General features: G+C 34.9%; 1 protein-coding gene across 2 annotated transcripts in view; it reads left to right on the plus strand.

Moving 5' to 3' along the window:
* The window catches only part of MYBL1 (MYB proto-oncogene like 1), a 42,164-nt gene that overhangs the window by 8,912 nt on the left and 20,767 nt on the right, over positions 1–12,485 (plus strand). For both annotated transcript variants that reach the window (XM_046001963.1, XM_046002055.1), the window contains exons 2-6: positions 1,267–1,372; positions 1,687–1,758; positions 4,715–4,807; positions 7,318–7,538; positions 11,975–12,149. In XM_046001963.1, the coding sequence (XP_045857919.1) occupies positions 1,267–1,372; positions 1,687–1,758; positions 4,715–4,807; positions 7,318–7,538; positions 11,975–12,149 (667 nt within the window). The remainder of the gene's footprint in view (positions 1–1,266; positions 1,373–1,686; positions 1,759–4,714; positions 4,808–7,317; positions 7,539–11,974; positions 12,150–12,485) is intronic.

Raw genomic sequence — 12,485 nt, forward strand, 5'->3', positions numbered from 1 at the left:
TCTAGAACCCTCAGTTTGTTTCTCAGAGTCCACAGTCTCTCATGGTTCATCTGCCCCTCTAATTTCCCCCAACTCAATTCTCCTCTCCAACTCCCAGTGTCCTCCGTGTTACTCCTTATGCTCCACAAGTAAGTGAAACCATATGATAATTGACTTTCTCTGCTTGTCTTATTTCACTCAGTATAATCTCCTCCATGTTGATACAAAGGCTGGGTATTCATCCTTTCTGATGGCTGTAATATTCCATTGTATATATGGACCACATCTTCTTTATCCATTCATCTTTTGAAGGGCATCTCAACTCTTTCCACAGTTTGGCGGTTGTGGACATTGCTGCTACGAACATTGGGGTACCTATGGTCCTTCTTTTCACTATATCTGTATCTTTGGGATAAATACCCAGTAGTGCAATTGCAGGGTCATAAGGTAGCTCAATTTTAATTTTTTGAGGAATCTCCACACTGTTTTCCAAAGTTGCTGCACCAACTTGCATTCCCACCAACAATGTTAGAGGGTCCCCTTTCTCCACATCCTCTCCAACACTTGTTCTTTCCTGTCCTGTTGATTTTGGCCATTCTAACTGGTGTAAGGTGGAATCCCAATGTGATTTTGATTTGAATCTCCCTGATGACTAGTGATGATGAACATTTTTTCATGTGTCTATTAGCCATTTGTATGTATTCTTTGAAGAAGTGTCTGTTTATGTCTTCTGCCTATTTTTTGACATGATTATCTGTTTTTTGGGGGTGGAGTTTGAGGAGTTCTCTATAGATCATTTCTTCCATTATTTGTTTTAACTAGATGTGACTTTGTTTTGTATTTTACCCTAACGTTGCCAGGCTCTAATAATTTCTTACTTGGGTTATTGTAAAAGATTAGTAATTGATCTTCCTTCCTCCATTTCTCCACATTCCTGCCAGTGATTTTTCTGAAACACAAGATATTTGTCTTTCCCATACTTGAAGTCCTTTAACTCTTTAGGATAAAGGTCAAATAAAGAATAAAAGTCAAACTCTTTAACATACATAGAGGTTATCAATTGAGCCCTAGTGGCTTATCATTTCTCTGCTGTCAGTAAGAACTATAGCTATTACCAATTGTATGACTCTTAATTTTTTATGTTTTCAATAACCTAATTTGATGTATGTCTGTCAGTCTGAGTGGCTGCTTCAGTCATACCTGTATACACAATTTCAAAGATTGAATTCACAAATTTATGTGTACTTCTTGATTTCACAATTGTGGGTTTTAATTTATTTTTTTTAGTGAGGATGAGGATGATGACCTTCAGTATGCTGATCATGATTACGAAGTACCACAACAAAAAGGATTGAAGAAACTCTGGAACAGAGTAAAATGGACAAGAGATGAGGTAATTATGTGATAATGCTTACTAATTTCATATTTGTATTTACTTGTTAATAATAATATTTAATAAAGATAGAAAGATACTGAAAAGCAAAACATGAGAAAAGTTATTCATCAACTAATGTACACCTATTTTTCTTCCACCAGGGGTGTGAATAGCAGTTTGATGTGGAGACTGACAGAAAGAGTAGAGTAAAAGGGAAAGCTTATATTATAGTGGCTTGTCCTCTACAGATGGCTGTCAGATATGACATGAAGGAATTGGAGAGTTATTGGTGGGGGAAGAAAGCTTTCTAATTTTCATTCCTGTTTTAATAGGATGATAAGTTAAAGAAGTTGGTTGAACAACATGGAACTGATGATTGGACTCTAATTGCTAGTCATCTTCAAGTAAGTCAACTATTATCTAATATTTATAACATGGATGATACAGGTCATTGGATTAAATTTGCTCTTTTTCAGAAATGTGTCTTTATTATTTTAGACTTAGGTTTCCTTTCTATTTTTTTTTTTTTTTAAAGATTTTATTCATTTATTTGAAAGACAGAAATTACAAGTAGGCAGAGAGAGAGAGGAGGAAGCAGGCTCCCTGCTGAGCAGAGAGTCCGATGCGGGGCTCGATCCCAGAACCCTGGGATCATGACCTGAGCCGAAGGCAGAGGCTTTAACCCACTGAGCCACCCAGGCGCCCCTAGGTTTCCTTTCTAAAAACATCTCTGTTGTTCTGATCTTCCTACAGTGTGGCCAAAGATCAGAAAGTCTGATTTTCTAATAATTAGTTTATGCAGGGGCCTAAAAAGATTACTAATGTAAAATGAAAATGATGCTAAATTTGGTTAGGGCTTTATAAATATTTGTTGACAAATGTTAAAACATTTAAAAGAAGTTAAATACATTGAAATCTTTTGGCAGCTGATCAATAAAATCAGAAAAAGATCTTTTGAAAAGTTTGTTATCTAATGTTTGCATTTTACAGTATTATTGATTTTTAAAAGAATTATACTTAATTGTTCATCATACTATTCACATACTATTCATTAGTATGTAATTTTATAATTTACAAAGTGTTTTCACATATATTCCTTTTGTTCCTTACTACATTAAAGATAGTGAGGCAAAATATTCATATTTGAGTTTCTGTTTTGACTACCGTGCGTTTCAGAAACCAGGTCACCTATGTTCTTTATAAATTCTTAACGATGCTTTTCAATATAACCTGCAAATTGAGAACAGATAATGGAAAGAGCATAATTTAGTAGTCAGTCTAAACTATATTTAAGTGTCAGCTCCATCAGCTGTTTGGTCTTAGAAAAATTATTTAACCTCTTTGATTTTCAGCTTCTTTATCTATAATATGTAAATAATAGTACTGTTTTTGTACTATTGTTGTGAGAATTAGAAATAACATATTTTGGCACATTCCCTGCCATTTAGCAGGTGTTCAGTAAATGCAAACTAAATTAGAAGTTATTTGTATTAGGTTTATCAGTTTATCTTCAGTGATACAGCAGCAAATGAAGGAAACAGAAATGCTACAGGATATGCAGAAACTGCCCGATTATTTTGAAGAAAATGATAGTCTTAAAGTGGATCAGCATTGATGTTTAGAAGCCATAAATGAAGAAAATCAGCTTAAATAAACATAATTTGAGATTCACTAGGCACAGAGACAGCCACTGGTAATCAACATTATCCAGAATCCTATATATGAACTAGTATTTTTGTAGAGTCTGAATCAGTCATGAAGTTAAATATTTTGTTATTATATGTAAGAGTTACTAGGTCATGAATTGACTACTTCATTTGTTAATGATTTTTGGAATTTGGAATGTTTCCACATAAGGCTTTCTTATCCTGGTAAATTTATTTTCCTTTTAAGCCTCAACATTTAAATTGAACTGATATGTTACATAATCTTTCATATAACTATTATTTTTTCTTGATAACTTGGAGGTCATCTTTTATTAAAAATCCTTTAAATACCATGCAGTGGTCTAGTAATGCCTTTAGGGGTTTTTATTTTTTTTAATTTTTTTATTTTTTTCCTTTAGGGGTTTTTAAATTGTAAAAAGTTAGATTTAAGTACTGCTGTACTGTATCAATTCAGATTGCTATGCTATTTGATTTCATATGTCTGCTTTGTATAGTTTTCTGTCTACTCCCTTTTATTCCTCAATATTGGATACATTTCTTTATGGTAACATCTATGTTAAATAACTTTGCATTTTGCTATGTTATAAGGCACACTGTAGAGATACATACTTATAAATTAAAATAATAAATATAGTCTAAGCTCTGCCAAAGGCTCTAATTTAAAAATGAATCAAGACACAGACATGTAAGATAAATATTACAATTTAAGCTTTTTTTAAAATTTGAGAGTGAGAGCATGTATGAGTTTGGGGAGGGTCAGAGGGAAAGGGAGAAGCAGACTGCTTGCTAAGCAGGTAGCCCTAGGACAGGGGCCGCTTCCAGGACTCTGAGATCGTGACCTGAGCCGAAGACAGACGCTTAACTGACTAATCCACCCAGGTGCCCTGAGAAATACTATAGTTCAAATAATTTTTTTTTTTAAGATTTTATTTCTTTATTTGAGAGAGAGCACAGAGGGAGAGTGCACCCAGGTAATGATACTCAGCCAAATGTACCACAGGAACATGAGTAGCTGGGAGGGGTCTGTAATGAGTGAGTCCAGAATAAGAGCCCAGCAGAGGGGTAAAGGGAGAAGGAGCTCCAGAGGGATTCCAAAATCCACTTCTGATATGTTTGCTCTTGGCCAGCCTGCTTGAATCCACCTTCTGATCTAACCCGACATTTATTTATTTATAATTTTTTTTTAAGATATTTATTTATTTATTTATTTGACAGAGAGAGAGATCACAAGTAGGCAGAGAGGCAGGCAGAGAGAGAGGAGGAAGCAGGCTCTCTGCGGAGCAGAGAGCCCGATGCAGGGCTCGATCCCAGGACTCTGAGATCATGACCTGAGCCGAAGGCAGCGGCTTAATCCACTGAGCCACCCAGGCGCCCCTATTTATTTATTTTTAAGATTTTATGTATTTATTTGAGAGAGAGTGAGAGGGACACAAGCAGGAGAATGGGCAAAGGGAGAGGGAGAAGCAGAAGCAGGCTCCCCACTGAGCAGGGAGCCTGATGTGGGTCTCGATCCCAGGACGCTGGGATCATGACCTGAACCAAAGGCAGATGCTTAACCGACTGAGTCACCCAGGGACCCCCTGTTTACAGAATGTTATTGAATACATTATTCTTGAAGACTTTCTTCTTGAATTTAGGCTGACTTGCTTTCTGGAAGACAATTGTTCAATAACAAAATCATCAATTCTTTCAGAATCGTTCGGATTTTCAGTGCCAGCATCGATGGCAGAAAGTTTTAAATCCAGAATTGATAAAGGGTCCCTGGACTAAAGAAGAAGATCAGAGGGTAATGTGTTCATATTCTTTATTCTGACGTGTAGGTGGACTGGCTTTTTTTCTTTCTAATATATTGTTTTGTCACAAAGAATATGTTTAAATCACATTGATTTTGTTCTTTGGGTGCTGCCTGTAGAAGAATTGAAAGTTGAGTACCTTGGAATGTAGTTTTCCTGAATTGCGTTAAAGCAAGTATAATATATGTAGCTTTTTCTTTCTAAGAGTTTGGTTTACAGAAGGAAAAATGCCGTCAGCTTACTCTTATTTAGAGCTGAAGTTAGCAACATTTAGGGTGTAGCTTCTTGTTGAAAATTGAGTCAACATTTTTGAAACAATTTATTTTTTATTTTTATTTTATCTGATAACATAATATGTAAGAAAGTCATTCTTAACTATCCCTCTTGACCTATAATGAGCCCCCAAATAAGATAGCAGAGCATTGTGTTTCTAAAGGGTCAGATGACTTAAAAACTAAGGTAATTCCTTGTCTTACAAAAGTCTGAGAAGAATAGGGATATTGCTGCCCTCCACTAGGAATTGCTCTTTAGTTCATGTTCTTTATTGCAGAAAACATTAATGTAGTCGGGGAATTAGGGCATGTTTCCTACCCTACCCCCACAACAACAACAAAACAAAATTCACCAGGCTCAGACTTGATCTGGTTTACTTGATGGCCAGTGATAGGTTTTACAATGTGTGATCTGTATCCTTTTAGTGTAAGAAACGAAGAAATGAAGAGGGTAAATTTGTAGATCCTTCTTTCTTCCAAACTGATTTATTTGGGTTTCAGCTGAAGCTTTTTTAAAAAAAGATACAAAAGTAGAAAATCTGTAAGTCTCAGCATCTTTACTGTTGTCTTAAGTTCATTTTCAATGAAAACAATTTAACTTAGAACTTGCTTTAATTAAGTGCTCCACATCACTCAGCATCAGGGAAATACAAATCAAAACCACAATGAGATATCACCTCACACCAGTCAGAATGGCTAAAATTAACAAGTCAGGAAATGAGAGATCCTGGCGAGGATGTGGAGAAAGGGGAACCCTCCTACACTGTTGGTGGGAATGCAAGCTGGTGCAACCACTCTCGAAAACAGCATGGAGGTTCCTCAAAATGTTGAAAATAGAACTACCCTATGACCCAGCAATTGCACTACTGAGTATTTACCCTAAAGATACAAACGTAGTGATCCGAAGGGGCACGTGTACCCACATGTTTATAGCAGCAATGTCTACAATAGCCAAACTATGGAAAGAACCTAGATGTCCATCAACAGATGAATGGATAAAGAAGAGGTGGTATATATACACAATGGAATACTATGCAGCCATGAAAAGAAATGAAATCTTGCCATTTGCGACGACGTGGATGGAACTAGAGGGTATCATGCTTAGTGAAATAAGTCAATCAGAGAAAGACAACTATCATATGATCTCCCTGATATGAGGATGTGGAGATGCAACATGGGGGGTTAGGGGGATAGGAGAAGAATAAATGAAACAAGATGGGATTGGGAGGGAGACAAACCATCAATGACTCTTAATCTCACAAAACAAACTGGGGGTTGCTGGGGGGAGGGGGTTATGGACATTGGGGAGGGTATGTGCTATCGTGAGTGCTGTGAAGTGTGTAAACCTGGTGATTCACAGACCTGTACCCCTGGGGATAAAAATACATTATATGTTTAAAAAAAAAAAAAGGATGAATACCCAACTTTTGAAGCAACATGGACGGGACTGGAAGTGATTATGCTGAGTGAAATAAGTCAAGCAGAGAGAGTCAAGTATCATATGGTTTTACTTATTAGTGGAGCATAACAAATGACATGGAGGACATTGGGAGATGGAGAGGAGAAGGAAGTTGAGGGAAATTGGAAGGGGAGGTGAACCATAAGAGACTATGGACTCTGAAAGACAACCTGAGGGTTTTGAAGGGGCGGGGGTGGGAGGTTGGGGGAACCAGGTGGTGGGTAATAGGGAGGGCACGTATTGCATGGAGCACTGGGTGTTGTGCAAAAACAATGAATACTGTTACGCTGAAAAAATAAATAAATTAAATTTAAAAAAAACTTGCTTTAATTAGCACCTTGTATTTTAGATAAGTTTGTATTTCTGACTTGGCAAATGATGAATGAGTATTAGAAAACTTGTTGTCGTTTGGATTTAATGCATTAAAAATAGTATTCTTGAGTTAAGTTTTAAAATTCTGTCAAGGTAATAATTTTTTTAATTGAGGTATCATTGACATGTAACACTTTATTAGTTTCAAGTGTACCACATCATGATTTGCTATTTGTATATATTGCTAAATGATCACAACAATGAGTCTGGTTATCTGTCACCATATATAGCTGCAAAAAGTTTTTTCTTGTGATGAGAATTTTTAAGATCTCTTTAGCAGCTTTCAGATGTGCATTACGATATGGGTAACTAAGTCACCACACTGTACATTACATCCCCATGAGTTAGTTATTTTTTAAAAAGATAATAGTTTTTTTAACTTTGTTTTTCTGTTTCTTAGGTTATTGAATTAGTTCAGAAATATGGGCCAAAAAGATGGTCTTTAATTGCAAAACACTTGAAAGGAAGAATAGGCAAGCAGTGTAGAGAAAGATGGCATAATCATCTGAATCCTGAGGTAAAGAAATCTTCCTGGACAGAAGAAGAGGACAGGATCATCTATGAAGCACATAAGCGGTTGGGAAATCGCTGGGCAGAAATTGCCAAACTACTTCCTGGAAGGTGCTTATATAAATGTATATACATTTCCCTGTACTTAAACTTATCTTTATTAAGTTATTATTAAATATGTTTACAAGGATCCCCATGACTTTTATTTATAATTGAAATTTAGACAGGAATCCTTTGGACCTATTTGTAATAAATTCTGTGTAAGGGATAGAATTACTTTTTTAATATTTTATAGCAGTAATTTGTGCAGTAAAATAATGGACCTTTAGATTATGTGTACAGTTAATATACTCAGTTAATTTATGTTTACAGTTAATATATGTTTACATATCATTGCCAGTCAGACAGACCTTCTTTGTACAAATGTGGTTGTAACGGAATCTAAATGGAAGAGATTTCTTTCATATTGTATTCTATGCATAAGACCAGAGAATAGCAAATACATTGGCTGAAATAAGCTATGGCAGTTCATTAGAGAAAATTCAGTTCTTAATTATGGTATGATTCAAGTCATGGGAGTAGTATATATATCCATGTGGCTAAAATACAAAATTTCTTAAGTAAGGTGATATGCCCCTGTATACATTGCACTGGTTCAAATGCTTCCTGATTTTCTGTAGTACAGTAGACCAGCAACCTTAGGAAAATCCATACCTCACTTGAAGGTATGCATGTTTTTTTTAATTGTTGTAGTCTCTGTATGGTACTTCATAGTTCATAAAATGCTTTTACCTATATACTTAATTTTCAAATAGTAATGAAATATGCAAAGCAAACAATGCTGTCTTTTTTTGTGACTAAGGAAATTAAAACATCGTGTTTTTTTACCAAACCAGGCTTAGGAACTTCTGATGTTTTCAGTCTTTTATGTATCTTTTTACTGTCCATTGAAGCTAGCCTTAATATAAAGTGCCTTAACATATATGTATATAGTTGGTTTTCAGTAAATGTTTGTATATTTTATGGAGGATGGAATTTATACTACAAGTAACTATAGGTTGAAGGTTTCCACTTAAAAAGGCAACTTTAGTTAAAAAGGGATCCAGTGAACTCTTTCCAACATAGGTATTGTAGTGAAAAAATATTGGGATTTTCTAATTTGTGGTTTGTTTTTCTTGACCATGTTTGTTCCTGGCTTTTAGGCCTTTGCCCTCTCTATGTCTTTTTCTGTCTTTATATGGCCTTTGCCTTCTCTATGTGTTTATATGGAATGCTCTTTTTTTTCTTCTTGTATGGCAGGTTCATTCTTGTCATTCAGTCTTAGCTTCACTGTCACCTCAAGAGGCTTTCCTGGACCACCTATCAAATGACCCTAGTTACTTACTTTTCTTATCCTACTTTAATGATCTGCATTGTGCTGATGTTTTTCTTTGCTTTTTTCCAAGTGAAGTGTTTTTGACATGTAATATTATATTATTTAGGTATACAACATGGTATGGTGAAGTGTTTTTGACATGTAATATTATATTATTCAGGTATTCAACATGGTAATTTAACATTTATATACATTTTTAAGTGATTACCAAGCTAAATCTAGCTACCATCTGTCACCATACAAAATTGTTATGTATTATTAATTATATTCCCTATGCTGTACATTGTATCCCCATGTCTTATTTGTTTTATAGCTGGAAGTTTGTACTTTTAATCTCCTTTCCCTATTCCCCGCCCCCCCAACCTCTGCCCCCTTCTCTGGCAGTTACCACCTTATTCTTAGTATCCATGATTCTGTTTCTGTTCTGTTCTGTTCGTTTTGTTCTTTAGATTCTACAGATAAGTGAAATTCTATGGTATACATCTTTATCTGGCTTTTTTCACTTAGCATAATACCCTCTAGGTCCCTCCATGTTGTGAATGACAAGATTTCATTTTTTATGCCTGAATAATATTCCATTGCATGCATACACTACATCTTCTTTTTCTGTTCATCTTTCAGTGGCCTCTTGGGTTGATTCCATATCTTGGCTGTAAATAGCTGCAGTGAACATAGGTGTGCATATATCTTTGTATTAGTGTTTTTGTTTTTTTCAGATAAATTTCCAGAAATGGAATTACTGGATCATGTGGTAGTTTTACTTTTAATTTTTTGAGGAATCTTCATACTGTTTTCCATGGTGGCTGTTTCTTTTTGCATTCCCACCAAGAGTTCATGAGGGTTCTTTTTTTCCCACATTCCTGCCAACACTTGTTATTTCTTGTCATTTTTGATAGTAGCTATTCTGACCTGCATAAGGTGATAAGTAAGTCATTGTGGTTTCTTTTGTTTTGTTTTGTTTATTTGACAGAGAGATAGAGAGTACAAGTAGACAGAGTGGCACACAGAGGGAGAGGGAGAAGTAGGCTCTCTGCAGAGCAGGGAGCCTGATGTGGGGCTCAATCCCAGGACCCCTGGGATCATAACCTGAGCCAAAGGCAGCTGCTTAACCAACTGAGCCACCCAGGCGCCCTGGGTCATTGTGGTTTTGATTTGCATTTCCCTGATGATTAGTGAGCATCTTTTTAAGTCTATTAGCCATTTGTATGCCTTCTTTGGAGAAATATCTGTTCATGTTCTCTCCCCATTTTTAAAAATTTTTTTATATTGAGTTGTATGAATTCTTTATATATTTTGGATGTTAACCCCTATTGGTTATATCATTTGCAAATATCTCCTCTCATTCAGTAGGTTGCCTTTTTGTTTTATGGATGGTTTTCTTCACTGTGTAAAAGCTTTTCAGTTTGATGTAGTGCTTTTTGTTTTTGTTGCCCTTGTCTGACAGATTCAAGAAAGAACTATTTAAAATAGACCAATGTGCAAGAGTTAACTGCCTGTTTACTCTGAGTAGTTTTGTGGTCTCTGGTCTTATATTTAAGTATTTAATCCATTTTGAGTTTATTTTTGTATATTATTTAAGAAAGTTGTCCAGTTTCATCCTTTCATGTAGTCGTCCTGTTTTCCTAGCACCATTTATAGATAAGATTGTCTTTTCCCCATTGTATGGTCTTGCCTCATTTGTTGAAGATTAATTGACTATATAAACATGGGTTTGTTTCTGGACTCTATTCTGTTCCTTTGACTTATGTTTCTGTTTTGTGTCATTACCATACTGTTTTGATTACTATCACTTTGTAGCATTGTTTGAAATCTGGGAGTGAGATACTTCTAGCTTTGTTCTCTCTCAAGATTGCTTTGGTTAGTAGGGGCCTTTTGTGGTTCTGTACAAATTTTAGGATTATTTGTTCTAGCTCTATGAAAATGCCATTGGTATTTTGGTAGGGATTACATTGAATCTATAGATTTTAATAATTCTTCCAGTCTATAAGCATAGTCTATCTTTCCATTTATTTGTGCTGTCTTAAGTTTCTTTCATCAGTGTCTTACAGTTTTCAGAGTACAGATCTTTCACTTCCTTGATCAGTTTTTTCCTAGGTATTATATTCTATTTGATGCAACTGTGACTGGTATTGTTTTCTTAATTTCTTTTTGATAGTTTATTATTAGTGTATTAGAAACACAACAGATTTCTGTGTACTGATTTTGCATCCTGCAACTTTACTGAATTCACTTATTAGTTCTAATGTTTACTGGTGGATTCTTTAGGATTCTTTATATATAGATATATATATATCAAAACCCACATATATATATATATATATATATATATATATATATATATATATTCATGTCATCAGCATATAGTGATAGTTTTACTTCTTTTCAAATTTGGATGACTTTTCTTTCTTTTTCTTGTTTGGTTGCCATGGCTAGGACTTCCAAAATTATGTTGAATGAAAGTGGCAAGAATGGGCATACTTGTCTTGTTCCTTTTCTTAGAGGAAGAGGTTTTAGCTTTTCACCGTAGACTTTGATGTTAGCTGTACGTTTGTCCTCTATGGCTTTTATTATGTTGAGATATGTTTCCTCTGTTGTACCCACTTTGTTGAGGGTTTTTATCATAAATGGATGTTGAATTTTATCACATACTTTTTCTGCATCTATTGAGATGATATGATTTTTATCCTTTATTTTGTTAATATGGTGTTGATTGATTTTGCAGATATTGAACCATCCTTGTATCCTTAGAATAAATCCCAGTTGGTTATGGTATATGATCTTTTTATGTATTGTTGAATTTAGTTTGCACTAATGTATTTCTTCTTATTGAATTTTTTGTTTTTCTATTCTTCCCTCCTTCCATGCTGCCACACTTTCAAATGTGAGCCCCATGAGAGCAGGGACTTTCTCATCACTGCTTTATCTCCAGTTTAGAATTGTGCCTGCCTGACAGTTTATCTTTGAATTGAGAGAGTATGAACAGGGACTTTCTCATCACTGCTTTATCTCCAGTTTAGAACTGTGCCTGCCTGACAGTTTATCTTTGAATTGAGAAAGTATCTAGTTTCATTATTTGTAAAAATTTGTTTTAAGCACTTTGTACACTTTATACAGTGTTAAAATTTGTGGAATCCTTTTTTTCCTTTTTAAATTATACACTTTCATTTCTTAGGACTGATAATTCTATCAAAAATCATTGGAATTCTACCATGAGAAGAAAAGTGGAACAGGAGGGCTACTTACAAGATGGAATAAAATCAGAACGATCTTCATCAAAACTTCAACACAAACCTTGTGCGACTATGGACCATTTGCAAACCCAGAATCAGTTTTACATACCTGTTCAGGCACATATTTTTAATACCTTTATTATTCAAAAGATTTCTTTAGTTGTTATTTGGGAGGATGTTTGGTTTCTTAATACAACAGATACAACATATTTTAAGGGGAATAGACAATTAAATTTCCAAACTGCAAAAAAATTGCCATAACTAGCTGTTAAACCATTAGTGGAGGTTTATCTCTACTTATTTTGATTGATAAATATTTTGGAAACAGACTCATTAAAATGTTTCCCTTTTTTGGTAATTTTTATATTATCCAGTTAAGAAACTTAGTATGTACATTTCCTAATGCTACCATCCTTTGAATCTTCATTTATGATTCAAAGCTTATGGTCATCT

This window comes from Meles meles, chromosome 1 (genome assembly GCF_922984935.1).
Source record: "Meles meles chromosome 1, mMelMel3.1 paternal haplotype, whole genome shotgun sequence".
Classification (NCBI taxonomy): Eukaryota; Metazoa; Chordata; class Mammalia; order Carnivora; family Mustelidae; genus Meles; species Meles meles.